General features: G+C 35.6%; 1 protein-coding gene across 3 annotated transcripts in view; it reads right to left on the reverse strand.

Annotated features, from left to right (window-relative positions):
- Positions 1-19,838, reverse strand: part of ADAD1 (adenosine deaminase domain containing 1) — a 54,328-nt gene that overhangs the window by 10,412 nt on the left and 24,078 nt on the right. For 2 of the 3 annotated variants that reach the window (XM_064383735.1, XM_064383737.1), the window contains 5 exons: positions 18,436-18,561; positions 9,376-9,499; positions 7,237-7,407; positions 5,498-5,727; positions 2,948-3,185 (listed from right to left, as the gene is read on the reverse strand). In XM_064383735.1, the coding sequence (XP_064239805.1) occupies positions 2,948-3,185; positions 5,498-5,727; positions 7,237-7,407; positions 9,376-9,499; positions 18,436-18,561 (889 nt within the window). The remainder of the gene's footprint in view (positions 1-2,947; positions 3,186-5,497; positions 5,728-7,236; positions 7,408-9,375; positions 9,500-18,435; positions 18,562-19,838) is intronic. The other variant, XM_064383736.1, reaches the window with a different exon arrangement.

The raw sequence follows: 19,838 nt of genomic DNA on the forward strand, positions 1-19,838 counted from the left end.
CTCTGGCTGGCATCTGGCAGGTACCCCTCTAGGTCGAAGCTATGAGAGGAAAGGACAGGCAGCAATCTTTGCTGTTCTGCAGCCTCCATCAGTGATACCCAGGCAAGCAAGGTCTGGAGTGGACCTCCAGCAAACTCCAGCAGACCTGCAGCAGAGGGGCCTGACTGTTAGAAGGAAAACTAACAAACAGCAAGGAATAGTTTCAACATCAACAAAAATGACATCCACTGAGAGACCCCATCCAAAAGTCACCAACTTCAGAGACCTAAGGTAGATAAATCCAAGAAGATGACGAGAAACCAGAGCAAAAGGCTAGAAATTCCAAAAACAAGAACACCTCTTCTCCTCCAGGGGATCACAACTCCTCACCAGCAAGGAAACAAAACTGGACAGAGAATGAGTTTGATGAACTGACAGAAGTAGGCTTCAAAAGGAGGGTAACAACAAACTCCTCTGAATAAAGGAGCATGTTCTAATCCAATGCAAGAAAGCTGAAAAGCTTGAAAAAAGGTTAGACGAATTGCTACCTAGAATAACTAGTTTAGAGAAGAATATAAATGACTGGATGGAGCTGAAAAACACAGCAAAAGAACTTCGTGAAGCATACACAAGTTTCAATGGCCAAACTGATCAAGTGGAAGAAAGGATATCAGAGATTGGAGATCAACTCAATGAAATAAGGTGAGAAGATAAGATAAAAAAGAGTGAGAAGAAATGAATAAAGCCTCCAAGAAATATGGGATTACATAAAAAGACCAAATCTATATTTGATCAGTGTATCTGAAAGTGAAGGGTAGGATGAAACCAAGTTGAAGAACACTCTTCAGGATATTATCCAGGAGAACTTCCCCAAGGTAGCAAGGAAGATCAACATTCAAATTCAGGAAATAGACAGCACACCACAAAGATACTCCTCAAGAAGAGCAACCCCAAGACACATAATCATCAGATTCACCAAAGTTGAAATGAAGGAAAAAATGCTAAGGGCAGCCAGAGAGAAAGGTCGGGTTACCAACAAAGGGAAGCCCATCAGACTAACAGCGAACCTCTCAGCAGAAACCCTACAAGCCAGAAGAGAGTGGGGGCCAATATTCGACATTCTTAAAGAAATGAATTTTCAGCCCAGAATTTCACATCCAGCCAAACTAAGCTTCATAAGCAAAGGAGAAATAAAATCCTTTATGGATAAGCAAATGCTGAGAGATTTTGTCACCACCACGTCTGCCTCATAAGAGCTCCTGAAGGAAGCACTAAACATGGAAAAGAACGACTGGTACCAGCCACTGCAGAAACATACCAAGTTGTAAAGACCATCAACAACTATGAAGAAACTGCATCAACTAACAGGCAAAATAACCAGCTAGCATCATAATGGCAGGATCAAATTCACACATAACAATATTAACCTTAAATGTACATGGGTAAAGGCCCCAATTAAAAGACACTGACTGGCAAATTGGATAGAGTTAAGACCCATCCCTGTACTGTATTCAAGAGACCCATCTCATGTGCAAAGACATACATAGGCTCAAGATAAAAGGATGGAAGAATACTTACCAAGCAAATAAAAAGAAAAATAAAGCCAGGGTTGCAATCCCAGTCTCTGATAAAACAGACTTTAAACCAACAAAGATTAAAAGAGACAAAGTATGGCATTACATAATGGTAAAGGCATCAATGCAATTAGAAGAACTCACTATCCTAAATATATACAGGAGCACCCAGATTGATAAAGCAAGTTATTAGAGACCTACAAAGAGACTGAGACTCCCACACAATAATAGTGGGAAACTTTAACACCCCACTGTCAATAGCAGACAGATCAACAAGACAGAAAATTAACAAGGATATTCAGGACTTGAATTCAGCTCTGGAACAAGCAGACCTAATAGACATCTACAGAACTCTCCACCCCCAATCAACAGAATATACATTCTTCTCAGCACCACATCACACTTATTCTAAAACCAACAACATAATTGGAAGTAAAACACTCCTCAGCAAATGCAAAAGAATGTAAATCATAACAAACAGCCTCTCAGACCACAGTGCAATCAAATTAGAACTCAGGGTTAAGAAACTCACTCAAACCCACACAGCTGCATGGAAACTTGAACAACCTGCTCCTGAATGACTACTGGATAAATAATGAAACAAAGGCAAAAATAAAGATATCTTTATATCTTTGAAACCAGTGAGACTGAAGACACAACATACCAGAATCTCTGGCCCACATTTAAACCAGGTTGTAGAGGGAAATTTATAGTACTAAATGCCCATAAGAGAAAGGCAGGAAATATCTAAAATTGACACACTAATGTCACAATGAAAAGAACTAGAGAAGTAAGAGCAGACAAATTCAAAATCTAGCAGAAGACAAGAAATAACTAAGATCAGAGCAGAACTGAAGGACATAGAGACAAGAAAATCCTTTAAAAAAAATAATCAATGAAACTAAAAAAAATCAAATCATCCAACCTAAAGGTTTTTATAAGAAGACAGTATAACATAGTACCATAGTTCTTACACGTAAGGGTACATAAGTAATATTTGAAGGAGTATATAAAAAATATAATTCCTGAGCTCCAGATACAAAAGTCAGATTCAGCAGAAGAAACTGAATTTCTAAAAAAATTTATATGATTCTAATACTAATGATACGACATGACAGTTGGAGAAACATAGGTTATGGAGCCAGATTCCTTGGGTTTGAATGGTGACTCTACCATTTAGTATGAATTTCAGTAAGCTATATAACTTCTCCACGTCTGTCTTCTCATCAGAAAAAAATTTTAAATTAGTACAATGCCTGCAACATAGTCACATTCAACTAATGATATTGTTCAGAATTGAATAGATGGTATCCAAAAAAGTTAGAATAAAAACTGCAATAAAATGCTTCTTTTGCTTAAGTAATATATGGTTTAAATAAATTAGTAATTTTAACCTTTCAGTGATCCTCCCACTCAGGCCATCCACAATCTCCAAAGAAACATCTCCTTGTGCCCAATTCAGACTCAGAAATTTATATTCCAAGTTCATTTGAAGTGGATATACAGAGGGTACTAAACTAATATGAGGTCTGTTGACTAAGTAAAACATAGGAAGTTTTGAAGTGAGTGCATCATCAACACGTTGCTTTATAGCAATTTCTAAGCCTCTGGTATCACTGCAATTCCCATCACCTAGAAAGCAAAAACAAAACACTCAAGTTCAATATTAAAAGGCCTTCCAAAAATAAAAATAAATTAAATGATTGGGAATCGTCTAAAACCCACTTCTCTATTCTTTATCTTACAACCTTCCCTTTCCTTGTTCTACTCTCTTAGCATCTACTCCATATTCTTAACCAGAACCAGAATAAGGTAATAACAGATTTTCCATTTTAAAAAAGACTCTGATACAGAAAATAATGAAAAGTCCCTCTATTGAGTATTAGCAAAGAGCCACAGCTGATTCAGAAACTGGTACTTAAGTAACTGACTGAGAAATCTGGTACATCTGGATTTGTTGATTGCATTATATGCTGATTTCTTGCAAGGGCAGTCGACAAATCTGGTTGAAAAATAATTGGTGAAAATGAGTTATTTTCAAACATCTAAGTGCCACAAGTTACAACTTTCCAATACTACAATGCTCCAATTTCACAATGTAAAATAATTTAAAGAATGACCATTTCTGGTTAAAATTTTGCCAATACCAAAAGCTTTGAATTCTCAGTTATGATAATTATTGAAGGAGAGACCTCAAAAAGATGCAATGTTGTTATTATTAAAAAACAGTGAGCTGCATCAAACTTAAAACAGAAGTTAGGAAGCAGTCATTCCTATTTAAAAAACAGTAATTCTAAAGCAGATCTCTTTCTTCCTCAGAAGATCAGATGTTCTGGAATCTTTGTAAACCACTGGACATATTTCACAAAGTTTTGCGTCCTTATCATTAAAATTGTTGAGATGTTTACTAGGGCCACATTATGACTACTTGGGCACTAGAAAATGATGGCCATGTATCGCTTTTGACATCCTTTTTCTAAACACTTCCTTAAGTGTTTATCAAGAGTGACAAATGATCAAGACAAATCAAGAGTGACAAATGAAAAGTAATCAAATAAAAAATATACTTGGGCACAGAAAAAAAGCTGGATAAAAATAAGGTGTGAGGAACGGTTAATATATCTATAATGAACAGTAGATAATAAGGATTAAAAAAATATAATTATTTATTACACTTTGCAATTAAATGATGATAGTGGTTGTGACAAAAAAAAAATTGGAAAAAGGAAGAAAAAAAACTCTGTAAGTCAAATTTTTCATGAAATGCTTTAAACATCAAATTGTTTACCTAGATGCCTTAATGGGAAATATAAAACCTAATATAATAGAAAAAAGCTTACAAATATTTTATTATAAATTTTACTTTTCCCTTCATTTATGTGTGAATTAATAATTTACTATATCTGAGGTATGATTTTAATACATCTCGAGGCTCAATCTTGTTCCTAGAAAATACATCTCTAAAATTATATAATTGAAAAATTTTGATTTGATTCATTCAAAATGATCTGAAATAACATGAAACTCCAAGGTTAAAGTCAAAGTTTAAGTCTAATCAAAGACCATAGAAGACCTGACCTGACAATAATTCATATATAAAAAAATCTATCATAAGCAGCAGCACGAAAAGTTATGAAAACTGGGTTTGAGTCCAGGCTCTATCACTAAGCAAACTGACTGACTTTAGGCAAGTATTTTATTAACATTCTGAATGTGATCTGAAAAAGAAAAAAAGAAAGGACTGAATAACAGATTACCTGAGGTTATCAACTGCTTCTTAAAAGTCGATGAACTGTATTTAAAATGGATTTCTTCACTAGGAAGGATTCTCTATACTCAATTATACAAATCAAATCAGTATATGAAAAGGACCTCTGGATGGAAATAACTTCCGGATAAACATTTCTGAAGTATTTTGGAAGAAAAGCCTAGATCCTATGTTTTAAATTTAAAAAGACCACCACCATAAAATGAAAAAATAAGTATCTACAGAATAACCACAGCATCAAATTTGTTTCTGCATACTTTTTGAAAAGTAAAGCTTTAAAATAATATTGGGGTACAGAAAACAATCCCTCAAAATATGAACCTTCAGCATGCTGAGTGCTTTGAAAATTAAAAGGCCTCAGAAATAAGCTTTACAACCAAGGTTTTTCTCTGATCTTTCCCAAAGCAACAGAAGGGACTCTCTCTGGAATTTCCTTTTCCAGTTGGCTGGTCACTACAACTTATGACACCTTTATCCCACAATCTCTGCCTCCCACCTTTGGTATCCATTCATTCTCCCTGATAATTTATCATGAAACCAACAGCTCTACAAAACATGTCTGTGTTTTGACTTTAAATAAAGTTTCACATATGCAAAAACTAATTTTATACTGATAAGTAAAATACAGAGAATTTGCTTAGTGAGTGAAGCCAGAAGGTTATAAAATCCCACTCACCAACAAGTATACTGCTGATGTAAACTGGCTGTATAAAATGACTCAGCAATGCTCCCTGTACACCAAGCACTTCCCATCTTGTCAATTTGTCACTTGAGGACATACTGCTAATTCTATTAACACCGTCTTTAGGACAGTAAACAGTCAGATAAATTTTGCCTTCAACAGCCACGTGGAGACACAGTTCTTCATTGGCTTCAAATGCAGATATAGAATGTGGATTAAGACGTCTAGAGAAAGAAAAGAAAGTTTCTTCCTTTAAAAAAACAAAGGTGACAGACCAAAATCTACCTGTACCTAGGAAATGTTCTCTAACATGTTTAACTTCCCAGTATACATTTAATTCCAGTAACAGAAACAGATACAAGAAAGCAAATGTAGGAATGGAGTGCCTTTATTCTATAATAGCAATATAAAACAGAAATGAACCACATTTAGAGCTTCCAATAGAGATATTTTTCATATTATCACCACTTTATGTCCCTTAAAATAAAAGAAACACTAATTTTTATCCCTATCATAGTTTGTGAATTAGTTCCTTCCTCTGTATGAACATGTTTTAAAACTACAAAATGAAGAAATGAAAAAAAGGGAAACTCACTTTTTCTTTATGAGTCATCTTCAAAAAATGCAAAATTGGCCGGGCGCGGTGGCTCAAGCCTGTAATCCCAGCACTTTGGGAGGCCGAGGCGGGTGGATCACGAGGTCAAGAGATCGAGACCATCCTGGTCAACATGGTGAAACCCCGTCTCTACTAATACAAAAAATTAGCTGGGCACGGTGGCGCGTGCCTGTAATCCCAGCTACTCAGGAGGCTGAGGCAGGAGAATTGCCTGAACCCAGGAGGCGGAGATTGCGGTGAGCCGAGATCGCGCCATTGCGCTCCAGCCTGGGTATCAAGAGCGAAACTCCGTCTCAAAAAAAAAAAAAAAAAAAAAAAAAAAAAAAAATGCAAAATTATTTTTCTTTAAGTTTTTTTCTAGAGAACACTGACCTTATTTTCAATGGTGTTAATGGAGGGATTTTTATTAAAATATTACTCATGATTACCACTAGATGGTCAGACTTAAAGTGACTTTTACTGTCTACTTTGTTCTTGTTTGTACTGTTTAAATGTTATGCTACCTGATGATATTCATTCATCAAAGCAATATTTTGGCCACAGATTAATGTTTTTCTTAACTCTTGTATTTGTATGTGAACAGTGCATAAATGCGTACTTCCTAAGGTTTATGAGGTCTTAAAAGCAGAAAGAAGTAGATTTTTTTTAAAATGGCATAGCAAAAAATGTGGTGAAGTACATGGGAGTTTTAAGTACAGGCTGAGTATTGCTTATCTAAAATGCTTGGAACCAGAAATGTTTCAGATTTTTTTTTTTCACACTGTGAAATATTTTCTTTATATTGACCAGTTGAACACAAATCCAATAATCTGAAATATGAAATGCTCCAATGAGAATTTCCTTTTAGAGTCGTATGTCAGTGCTCAAAAAGTTTCCGATTCTAGAGGATTTTGAATCTTAGACTTTTGGATTTGAGAAGCTCAACCTGTAGAAGTAATAGATTAGACTGAGGGGAAGGGAAAGAATTTGGGGTCTCCTGCATGCCACATATAACAACTCAAGGTTGAATGGAAAATATGAGTAATTAGAATTTACATGTTTTATTTGCTATAGGAAGTCAGAAGGTTATGGCATGGCCATCCCACTTGCTTTTAAAAACAACTTCTAGAATACTTACAACTGTGACTTAATCTGGGCTGATCCTTTAGGCAACTGGTTCATGTAAAGACAAATGTTGATATTCTGTTTAAGAGTGAGTAGATTAGAAGTTGGTTCTGTACAGAATATTGATTTTTCCATCATAACAGGATTTTTGCTGTAGAAGAGTAGAAGTTGTCTGTAAAAGTACCTAAAATAAATGTTATAACTTTGTCAAGTAATAAACTTTATAAAAGATGTACCTTAATGAGCATCATGTCCATATGTGTCACTAGCAATGTCCCTGAATGTCAAAAGTTTTGACACAGGTAAGAACTCTAAATTAATCTTAGCTTTATTTAATGAAACATTAAACTTCTTGAAAGTCCCCAGCTGGAGCCCAGTCTGCTCTGTATAACACACCATTCCTTAAAACACCATTCCTTCTCTACTACTCCACTTCTATTTCACATTTGGGTCTTCCAACTATCATATTCTGCAAAAGACTCATTTCTCTACTGATTCCTCCCTTCTTCCTCAGACAGTTCTGTTCCCAGTCTTCCAGATGAAGTGTCAACTTTTTGCCTTACTTCTATTTCCCCTTCCCTACCCAAACAATTACAAAAATCACAAAAACTGTGGTCCCTGCTCCTTAATGGGTTTAAAGAAAAAAAAAAGAGCATAGGAACAATACAATGAACATCATAAGTTGTATTAAGAAATAAAGCAGATATAGTTACCAATAATTTATTGCATGTTTCAAAATAACTGAATGAGTGGAACTAGAATGCTCCTAACACAAAGAAATGAAAAATGACTGAGGAAAGGGATATCCCAATTACCTTGACTTGATCATTACACATTTAATGTTTGTATTAAATATCACATGTACCTTATAAATATGCACAAGTATTATATATTCACAATAATTTAAAATTTTTAAATTTAAAATTTTTTTTAAAAAGGGAAGATCTGAAAGACTACAACTAATCAAATCAAGGACAAATATTATTTCGCTTATTTAATAAACCATGACTTTAAGATATACTCCCTTGAATCCCATCATCAGAAATAGGTAGTAAAAAATTAAGTACCAGTATATAAAAATGCCAAGCATAGGAACCAGTAACACAAAAGAGGTAGCTTTTAAAAAGGTCAAATAATTCCATAAGCACCGAGAGGGGTGGAAGGCAATGAATTGCATTACCCTCATAGTCTTGCTGAATAACTTTTAAGATTATTGGATTCTTTCCTCATTATTAGAGATACAAATTTATATTTTTACAGGTAAGAATGTCTGAATTTGTTTTAAAATACTCCAGTGAAGAAAACACCAACACAAGAAGTGAGAATGCAGATATTTAACAAAGACAGCAGAATGCTAATATCTGTTGAAGCTGAATGAGAATTTGTTATCCTATTCTCATTTGTCTGTCTTTGAAAACATCCATAAGAAAAAGGTAAATAAAAAGCCAGTTTAATGCTTAAAAGAACCAAAATGAATACGATCTAGCAGCTGACGGTACAACGGGATTACAGGTGTGAGCTACTGTGCCCAGCTGATTGTAGGATTCTTAACACTGAGTTCAGCTGGGCACGGTGGCTCACGTGTATAATCCCAGCAATTTGGGGGGCCGGGGCAGGTGGATTACCTGAGATCAGGAGTTCGAGACCAGCCTGACTGACATGGTGAAACGCTGTCTCTACTAAAATACAAAAAATTATTCGGATGTGGTGCTGCATGCCTGTAATCCCACCTATTTAGGAGGCTGGGAGAGTAACATCACTTGAACTCAAAAGGCAGAGGCTGCAGTAAGCCCAGATTGCACCACTGCACTCCAGCCTGGGCAATAAAAGTGAAACTCCCTGTAAAACACACACACACACACACACACACACACACACACACACACACATACACACACACACATACTGTCTCTCTCTCTCTCTCTCACTTCAGGTCTTGATAATGGAAGCCACTAAAATCCAATGACTAGACATTACAGTTACAAACATTCCAAAGGTGACGTGGAATCAATCCGATGACTTAGATAAGAAGATGTGACATCCTTGGCTCTATGATCAATAAAATTCCATTTGTAAATGAAGATATTTACATGAAGTTACTTTGGGCTGACAGCATTCATATTTAATAATATTAATATATGTGTTATCTTACCTAAGAAGAGACCTTCTTGCTGTAACGACAGCATGAGTATCATGCAATACTCTTCCATTTGTCTTAATGCTCTGGCTGTAATTGTATTCACCTGTGCCTATAGCTACAACCTCATGCTGTCCAGCTAAAAGAAAAAGGTAGACAGTAGCAGGTTAATTTAACCACTCTCTTCCCTATGTTCAACTCTTCTACCCCATCATTTTTTTTTTTTTGAGACAGAGTCTTGCTCTGTCACCCAAGCTGGAGTGCAGTGATATGATATTGACTCACTGCAACCTCTGCCTCCTGGGTTCAAGTGATTCTCCTGCCTCAGCCTCCTGAGAAGCTGGGATTACAGGCACACACCACCACGCCTGGCTAATTTTTGTATTTTAGTAGAAACAGTGTTTCACCATGTTGGTCATGCTGGTCTTGATCTCCTGACCTTGTTATCTGCACAGCCTCCCAAAGGGCTGGGATTACAGGCATGAGTCAACATGCCCAACCACACCATTTTTAATTTAGTAGAATATACTAAATGAAAATATGAAAAAATAATTCCACAATTTAAAATAAGAGTCTTAAGAGTCTTCTAAGAAGCAAAATTAAAAAGTAGTATCTCAACGAAAAAGGCAGATGTTTTATAATACTTCATCTAAATTTTTACCACAATCAACAGAATTATCAAATGTCTTTAGCTTTCAAATATGGCTATTTCTTCTACATCTAGATGTATTTGATCTTTTTTTTTTTTAATTTTTTTTACTTTAGGTTTTGGAGTACAAGTGCAGGTCATGCAGGGTTGTTGCATAGGTGCATGCTATATCTGGTATTTCTCCCCATGTTATCCCTCCCCACCCTCCACTGTCCCTCCCCTAGCCACCCCCCAACTTCCCCCAGTGTATGATGCTCCTCTCCCTGAGTCCACATGTTCTCCTTATTCAACACCCGTCTATGAGTGAGAACATGCGGTGTTTGGTTTTCTGTTCTTTTATCAGTTTGCTGAGAATGATGGTTTCCAGATTCATCCAAGTCCCTACAAAGGACACAAACTCATCGTTTTTTATGGCTGCGTAGTATTCCATGGTGTATATGTGCCACATTTTCTTTGTCTAGTATATCATCAACAGCCATTTGGGTTGGTTCCAAGTCTTTGCTATTGTAAACAGGGCTGCAATGAACATAGGTGTGCATCTGTCTTTATAGCAGAATGATTTATAGTTCTTTGGGTATATACCCAGTAATGGGATTGCTGCATCAAATGGAATTTCTATTTCTAGGTCCTTGAGAAATCGCCACACTGTCTTCTACAATGGTTGAACTAATTTACATTCCCACTAACTGTGTAAGTGTTCCTATTTCTCCACATCCTCTCCAGCATCTGTTGTCTCCAGATTTTTTAATGATCACCATTCTAACTGGCATGAGATGGTATCTCAGTGTGGTTTTGATTTGCATTTCTCTAATGACCAGTGATGATGAGCATTTTTTCATATGTTTATTGGCCTCATATATGTCTTCTTTTGAAAAGTGTCTGTTTATATCCTTTGCCCACTTTTGAATGTTTTTTTTTTTTTCTTGTATATCTGTTTTAGATCTTTGTTGATTTTGGATATTAGCCCTTTGCAGATGGGTAGACTGCAAAAATTTTTTCCCATTCTGTTGGTTGCCGGTTCGCTCTAATGATGGTTTCTTTTGCTGTGCAGAAGCTCTGAATTTTAATTAGATCCCGTTTGTCTACTTGACTTTTGTTGCCATCGCTTTTGGTGTTTTAGTCATGAAGTTGTTGCCTATGCCTATGTCCTGGATGGTTTTGATCTTCTAAGACACTTCATTTGCCATTCTGCTTCTGTCTTAAATTATCTATACTTAATGCCTCTAATTTTTCTTAATCAACTCAAACGCTATAAACCAAATTAGTTTCCTTCTCTGTTCTACTGAAGCTGCTCTCCTAAAAAACAAAACCTTAATGCTTTTTCCAGTAGCTTTGCTCCATCCACATTTTGCTGTGCCTTGCTTGAAATTTTCTGGAAATTCTATGCTCCAAAAATACACAATTCAAATTGGCAGTCTTTTTTCCTCTTATATTCTAAGTAGGCCTTTCCATTGCCCAGTGACTACTTCATTCTTTCTTCCCCTATGTTCCCCTTTGAATATCCTCCTCACTGTATCTCTTACTTCAGGAAATCTTGAGTTTTCATTTTTCAAAGTTCAGTTCTACAGTCACAACTACCTAAAGGAGTTTTACTATTAGGCTGGTGCAAAACTAATTGCAGTTCTTGTTATGTTTTGTTTTCTGCACCAAGCTAACAATTCAGCAACAACTGGTGAGCTATTACCAAGTACTGGCACTAAAGTAGATGTTAGAAATAAAACGCTGAGCAAGACATACCTTTGTGAGGTTCCAGCAGAGAAGCCAGAAAAAAAGACTAAACAAACCCTGAAGGGTGATAAGTGCTCTAAAGGAAACAATTATGGGGCTCATGTGAAGATAATGAGAGAAAAGCTTATCTCATGCAGACTAGTTGCAGAATCCCTCCCTAACGAGCTGAAATTTAACTTTTAGCACCAGTGAGACAAAAAGTATTCTTCTAGTCAAAAGAAGTAACATATGCACACCACCCTGGGCAAAGACAGAAGACTATTTCTTTCCTGGGCAAAGAGAGAAGTATAGCTGATCTAGTAAGTGGGGTGAAGGGAATGGGGTAAGATGAAGTTGGGAGAAAGGGGTGTTATATATTATGCTGAAAAATTTATGGGAAAGCTACTGAAGTAAAAACCATCTTGGTTACATTTCCTTTCTACAAAGCAAAAAAAAAAAAAAAAAAAAAATCAACAAAATAAAAAGACAACTATGGAACAGAAGAAAACATTTGCAAACCATATCTCCAATAAAGAGTTAATACCCAAAGTATATAAGTAACTCTCACAACTCAATAGTAAAAAACAAATAACTTGATTTAAACATGGGAAAAGAACCTGAAAAGACATTTTCCTTTACAGGAGACATAGAACAGGTATATGAAAAGGTGCTCAACATCACTAATCATCAGATAAATGCAAATCAAAATCACAATGAGATATTCTCATCCCTGTTAGGATGGCTATTATAAAGAAGTCAAAATGTAAGTTTTTGTGAGGATATATATATAAAGAACCTAAATTTGGCAGAAATGTAAACTTTTGGCAGAAATGTAAATTTTTACAAGCATTGTGGAAAACTATGGAGATTCTCAACAAAATAAAAATATTACTTGACATATAATCCAGCAATCTCACTTCTGTGTATATATCCAAAGGAAGTGAAATTAAGATCCAAAGAGATACCTACACTCCCATGTTCACTGTCGCATTATTCCCACAAGATACAAAAACAACCTAAATGTCTCAATACATGAATAAAGAAACTGTGACATATATATAAAATGAAATATTTTTTCACCCTCAAAAAGAAGAAAATTCTGCCACTTTCAACAATATGAATAAACCTGGAGGACATTAAGTGAAGTAAGCCAGACACAGAAAGACAAACACTGCATGATCTCACTCGTGTGGAATCTAAAAAGATTGGACTCATAAAAACAGAGTAGAATGGTGGTTATTAGTGGTTAGAAAGTAGGGAAAATGGAAAGACACTGATCAAAGGTTACAAACTTGGAGTTGTAAAACAAATAACTGAGACCTAATACAGAGCATGGAGGCTACAGCTATAATAAGGTATTACATAATTTGAAATTTGTTGTCAATATTGCGGGGGCGGGGAGGGGTAGGGTGGAGGGCAGGTAGACCAGGAGGTTATTGCGGTAGAAAAAAACAAGGTGTAGTAAACTGTGTTTAATGTTTCTAGAAAGTCAAATAGGTAAGAGTTAACCAAAAGAAGGAATTTATCAAGATGTGAGAAGGAATGGAATCAGAATTTAAGTGAAAGAATTAGCCTATAGGAGGAGTGATGCTTCCTCTATTATCACAGTAGGGAAGATGGATACAAGTGCAGTAAAGTATACATATTTGGTGGCAGGGGAGAGAAGGACATTTAGATTTGATAGCTGCTTATAGATCCAATTAAAAACTGTAAGGTGATTTTTTTACGGGGGAAAATGGCAGATAGGAGACAGGACTAACATGCAGCTCCCACTTGGAGAAACCGAATAGCTTGCAGAGACTCACATCATGAACTTTTGCTCCAAGAACCACTGCAGGAACATACCAGGAAGACCAAAGAATTCACAGACCCTTTGAAAGCAGCAGCTTGCCACTGCAAACTCTGTGAGAGAGTTGGAAAACTATGAGTTCCCAAAGCGGTGGGGGAGAGGGGGAAGTCTACCTTCGAATACACATTCCTACTGGGGAACCTAAAACTCCAGATCACAGGAGAAGGATTTAACCTTACCTAGAGATGAAATGAATTTAGGGAGCCAAGAAAAATAGAAGACAAACAGCAGGAAGAACCCTGTAGGCAATCCCAGTACCCAGCCCATGAAAGTCATCCCTGGCTTTATCTCACAGGGATCCTTGGGTAAGGTAGCCAGTGGACTGGGGAGGGGGCTGCAGGCTAAAGGAAGCTTCTAGCTGAAGTTTGTAATAATTTTGACTGAGCACAAATTTTCCCGACCAGAATCCAAGGTGGGGGGATGAATGGCTGGCTTTCCCCAACTTCCCTGGTAACATGTATGACACAGCAGAGGCAGCCATAATCCCTCTAAAACATAACTCCATTGGCCTGAGAACTATCCTGCCATCCCCCACAGTGGCCACAGCACAAGGAGAGTCTGAGCTCAGACCCTCCTAACCCCGCTCCCACTTGATGGTTTTTCTCTATGTGTCCTGGTAGCTGAAGACAAAAGACACTCTTGGGAACTCTATGTCCCCACCCATTGCCAAGAGAAAACTGAATACTTATTGTGGCTAAGATAGGGCAAGCTTATATCTCCCCATTTCTCCTACCACAGCTGATGTTCTCTCAAAAGCGCCACCTCCTGGCTGGAGACCAACCAACTCAAGCCATTATAGCAACCCATAACAGAACCACCCTGCCCCATGACATAGAAGTACAAAAGATCATTCAACTTTACTGTGAATACCTTCACAAACACAAACTAGAAACCTAGAAGAGATGGATAAATTCCTGGAAATATATAACCCTTGTAGATTAAACCAGGAAGAAACAGAAACTCTGAACAGATCAATAACAAGCAGTAATAAAAAAATGCCAACCAAAAAAGTCTACAACCAGATAGCAGCTGAATTCTAATCAGACATTCAAAGAACTGTATCAATCTTACTGAAACTATTCCAAAAGATAGAGAAAGAAGGAATCCTCCTTAAAACATTCTATGTAGCCAGTATCACCCTAATACCAAAACCAGCAGAAGCCATTAAAAAAAAGAAAACTAAAGACTAACATCCCTGGATGAACATAGTTGCAAAAATCCTCAACAAAATACTAGCTAGCTCTATCTAGCAGCATAAAAAGATAACACAACATGATCAACTGGGTTTCATACCAGGGATGTAGAAATGCTTTAACATATGCAAGTCAATAAATGTGATACACCACATAAACAGAATTAAAAACAAAAATTATATGATTATCTCTAATAGACACAGAAAAAGCATTTGACAAAGTCCAGCATCTCTTTAAGATGAAAACCCTCAGCAAAATTGGCATAGAAAGGATATACCTTAAGGTAATAAAAGCCATGTATGACTAACACACTTTACAACAGCTGCCAAAAAAAAAAAAAAAAATTTTTTTTAGGAATATACCTAGCCAAGGAGGTGAAAGATCTCTATAAGGGAAACAAAAATACACTGCTGAAAGAAATCATAGATGACAGAAACAAATGGAAACACATCCCATGCTCATGCATGGGTAGAATCTATATTGTGAAAATCGCCGAACTGTCAAAAGAAATCTACAGATCCAGTGCAATTCCCGTCAAAATACCATCACTGTTCTTCACAGAACTAGAACAAAAATCCTAAAATTCATATTGAACCAAAAAAGAGTCTAAGTAAGACTAATCAAAAAGAACAAATCCAGAGGCATCACATTACCAGACTTCAAACTATATAGTACAAGGCTGTAGTTACCAAAACAGCATGGTATTGGTATAAAACTAGCACACAGACTCATGGAACAGAATAGAGAACCCAGAAATAAAGCCAAATACTTAAGAGTCAACTGACCTTCGACATAGCAAACAAATACACAAAGTGGGGAAAGAACACCCTATTCAACAAATGATGCTGGGATAATTGGCAAGCCACATGTAGAACACTAAAGCTAGATCCTCATCGCTCACCTTACCCAAAAATCAACTCAAGATGGATCAAAGACTTAAGTCTAAGACATTAAACCATAAAAATTCTAGAAGATAGCATTGGAAAAAACCTCTTATACATTTTAGCTTAGGCAAAGAGTTTATGACCAAGAACCCAAAAACAAATGCAACAAAAACTAAGATAAATAGATGGGACTTAAACTAAAATGCTTCTGCACAGCAAAAGAAATAATCAGCAGAGTAATCAGACAACCCATACAGTGGGAGAAAATCTTTGCAAACTATGCATCTGACAAAGAACTAATATCCAGAATCTACAAGGAACTCAAATCAGCAAGGAAAAAGACCAAATAATCCCAATAGACAATTCTCAAAAGAAAATATAAAATGGCCAAAAAACATATGAAAAAATGCTCAATATTACTAATTATCAGAGAAATGCAAATCAAAACCACTATGCAATACCACCTTACAAGACTGGTTATAATTTAAAAATTAAAATAATAATGGATGTTCACGTGGATGCAGTGTAAAGGGAATTTACACTTTTACACTGCTGGTGGGCGTAAACTAGTACAATCACTATGGAAAACAGTATGGAGACTCCTTAAGGAACTAAAACTAGAATTAACATTTGATCCAGCAATCCCACTACTAAGTACGCAGAGGAAAAAAGTCTTTTATATGAAAAATACACTTGCAAAAGCATGTTTATAGCAGCACAATTTGTAATTGCAAAGATATGGAACCAGCCCAAATGCTCATCAATCAATGAGTGAATAAAGAAATTGTGGTGTGCGCATGTGCATGTGCACACACACACCCCCAGGAATAATACTTAGCTCTAAAAAGGAATGAAATAATGGCATTTGCAGCAACCTGGACAGAGTTGGGGACCATTATTCTAAGGGAAGTAACTGAGGAATGGAAAATCAAACATCATATGTTCTCACAAGTGGGAGCTTAGCCAGGAAGGCACAAAGGGATAAGAATTATATAATGGACTCTGGGGACTCGGGGGGAAGGGCAGTAGGAGGGTGAGGGATAAAAGACTACACACTGGGTACAGTGTAGACTGCTTGGATCATGGGTGCACCAAAATCTCAGAAATCACCACTAAAGAACTTATCCACATAACCAAATACCACCTGTTCCCCAAAACTATTGAAATTAAAAAAAGAAACAGTAAGACAAAGTTTCTAATCATACATCTTAAGTATGTACTGATGGTGTGAGTTACTCCAGGAATGTTCATTTTATTTCACTCAGGCTTTTCCTTCTTATATTCACACTCATATTATCTAAAACTACATTTATTATTCTTATCCATGCTCTTCTCCAATCAGCTTCACAGTAGCTTCTAGATTCCATGTGGATAAGGAAATATGATTATCCCCTGTCAACTTTAAATGTTGGTATTACTTTTTATTCATGTCACTTCCTCTATCATTTACTTACTTTTACCTTATCAAATATTTTTTTAAAAAAATATATTTTTCCCTTTCCATCTCAACTCTAATGTAGGTACTCCATTACAACCACATGATTGCTATTCCATAATTCAGCTTCAATCCCTGCAATCTTTTAAAAAACTGTCAATTATTGTTTAAACATTAATTTATCTTAATTATTACAAATGAAATTAGGCCTTTTACTAAATGCCAAGTACTACGCTAAATACTTTATTGACATTATCATATCTAATCCTAACAACTGTATGAAGTTGGGTTGTTATTGTTTCTATTATCTCTATTTTTAAGCAATGAGAAAAAATTTGAAGCACAGAGATGTTAAGTATATAGTTTCCCCAAAGTAATTTAAGTAGCAGAGCTGAGTCTGATTAATGCTCCCAAAAATTATAGCCCATTGTCTATCATTGCTTGAAATCACAGCTTTGATTGATCTTATTAAATTTAACTTTTCACTGGTTTGTAAGTCACTCCATAATCTGGCACTATCTTATCAATCTAACTGCATTTTGTATTACTCTTGTACATAGACTAATCTGTACTAGCAATAAATTTACCTCATTGCCCCATAAAGAGTTTTCCTACTGCTGCTTCCCTCATTCCTTTCTCTCTGCAAAAATGTCTTCCTTTCTGCTATTTATCCAAATTTTATCAACTCCTAAAGTTACAGCTTAAGTCTCGCCTATTCCAAAAGATTTTAAACCCTATCATTTATTTCCTATCTATGAATTTAAGTCACACACTTACTGCATTATGGAAAAAAAATTTTAACGTTTTATCATCTCAGACTTTCGACTAGTATATATATTTACTCTGCCCACTTAGATCATAACTCCTTAAGAATAGAAACCAAATCTCAAATTGTTTCTATGTAATTTATAATATCTAATTGAATATAAGACTCAAATGGCTTCAATTAATGATAAACTCAGAACATTAAAGGGTTAACAAAAGAACACAGAATCACAACATTATGTCCACAGGAATAAGATTTCCGTATTTCAGTCTTTTTTTACTTGAAAATGAAGAAAAGATGCTATTCTTAATGTTGTTATTGGGGACTAGATTTCGGGTAGTGGTGCCAGCAGGGCTAAGGTTTAAAATGTTAGGACTTCTCCCATTTTGCAGTTCACTGTTGGGTCCTGGTCAGTGTGCTTTATCTCTGCCTTGGAGAATCTTTGTGTTTAATGACCCATACTTACTAGAAAAAGTCATTTCAAATCAATGCAACACCACTGCAAACAGGGGCAAAGATAGTTAACTAAAATATTACTATTAGATTATTACAGTATTAGTTTTTCTAACACATCCCAAATATTTGAACTTACCTCTTTCAATTATAAAAGCAGCCAATGAATTGCTGTATTTCAGGCATTCTGAATGATTAGGAATTAGTTGATTAAATGTTTTCTTAACAATCTGTGAAATCTTTGCATACTGAATATATCTCCCTTCTAGAAAAAAATCAAAATGTGAATTTCAAGAACACTGTGCTCTTCCCAGAGCTGTCTTACTATTATTATTATAAATTGACAATCAAATTACTTAATAATTTACAGGCAACTGTAAGAAAATTTATAGTTTAGGTTATGACCGAGATTTCAAAGTATTCAATTCTAAAAGAACACAAGTTATTCAGCATTGTGGATAACTTACAAAAAGATGTGTATTACATACTAGTAGACTAAAGGTTTATATCTGTAGATTTTGTCTGATGAAATATTCAAAAGTCACACAGGATACAAGATAATTCTTTGTTGTACAGGACTGTGCCACACTTTGTAAGATGACCAGCACCCCACTGAATGCCCTAATGACAACCAAAATACATTCTCTTATTGTTTGTCCCATTGAGAACTGCTAAAACCCACTAAGCATTTAGATTCTTGATATAGTTCCAGGTCCTCACTAAAAAAGATACAGATTGTGAAAGAGGAGGAAGCTAGTTCTAAGTAACCCAGGGTTACCATACAATAGTTTATAACCAAGAATATACATCAAAAGTTATCTATGGATTCTTTATTAAAAACATGACAGAGCTTGAGATTGTAGAGTAGGGCCCTGGAAATCTGTTGCTATATATGCGTGCATGTGTGTGTGTATATATATGTACATATATATGTGTATATATATGTATATATAAAAATATATATATATAATTGTGTATCTCATAAAGAATCACTGTTTTAGAGAATGAGAGGTTATAGAATCACTTAATATAGTATTTCTCCAAGTTTGGTTGTAAACCTCTGATATTTCCTGGTATTTCATTGTGGCTGCTGGTGGTCTAGCAAGAGGTTTAAAGTCCATTTAGTATTTTCATAGGTGTAAAAAAGCAACAAAATTTTCTTCTCACGCATTGTATATATTTGAAATGTATAATTTTTACAGAAATCTTGTTACCTGCTTAATAGTCATTATATTCTAAAAGGTGGATAAATGCTAAAAGTACATTATTCTCAGCTAGCATTCCACTAACAGGACACACCTTATTTCAGTTAATCCATTTATATGTTTTTGTTTATATTAAACTTGCATTTTAAAAATATTATTAATATTCTTCTTGGCAAAATAGGTAAATTCATATTATCAAAAAGAACAGTCACAAAGTTAATTACAAAATGAAGCTCTGAGAGAAAGCAGAGCAAACTGCTGGCTCTGCTTATCACTGAAAACTTAAGATATAGGGAGAAGCAGTTTACATTATATGATTTTTTGAAATTTAATGTTT

This window comes from Aotus nancymaae, unplaced genomic scaffold, assembly GCF_030222135.1.
Source record: "Aotus nancymaae isolate 86718 unplaced genomic scaffold, 86718_ANA_hifiasm-v0.15.2.pri h1tg000033l, whole genome shotgun sequence".
Classification (NCBI taxonomy): Eukaryota; Metazoa; Chordata; class Mammalia; order Primates; family Aotidae; genus Aotus; species Aotus nancymaae.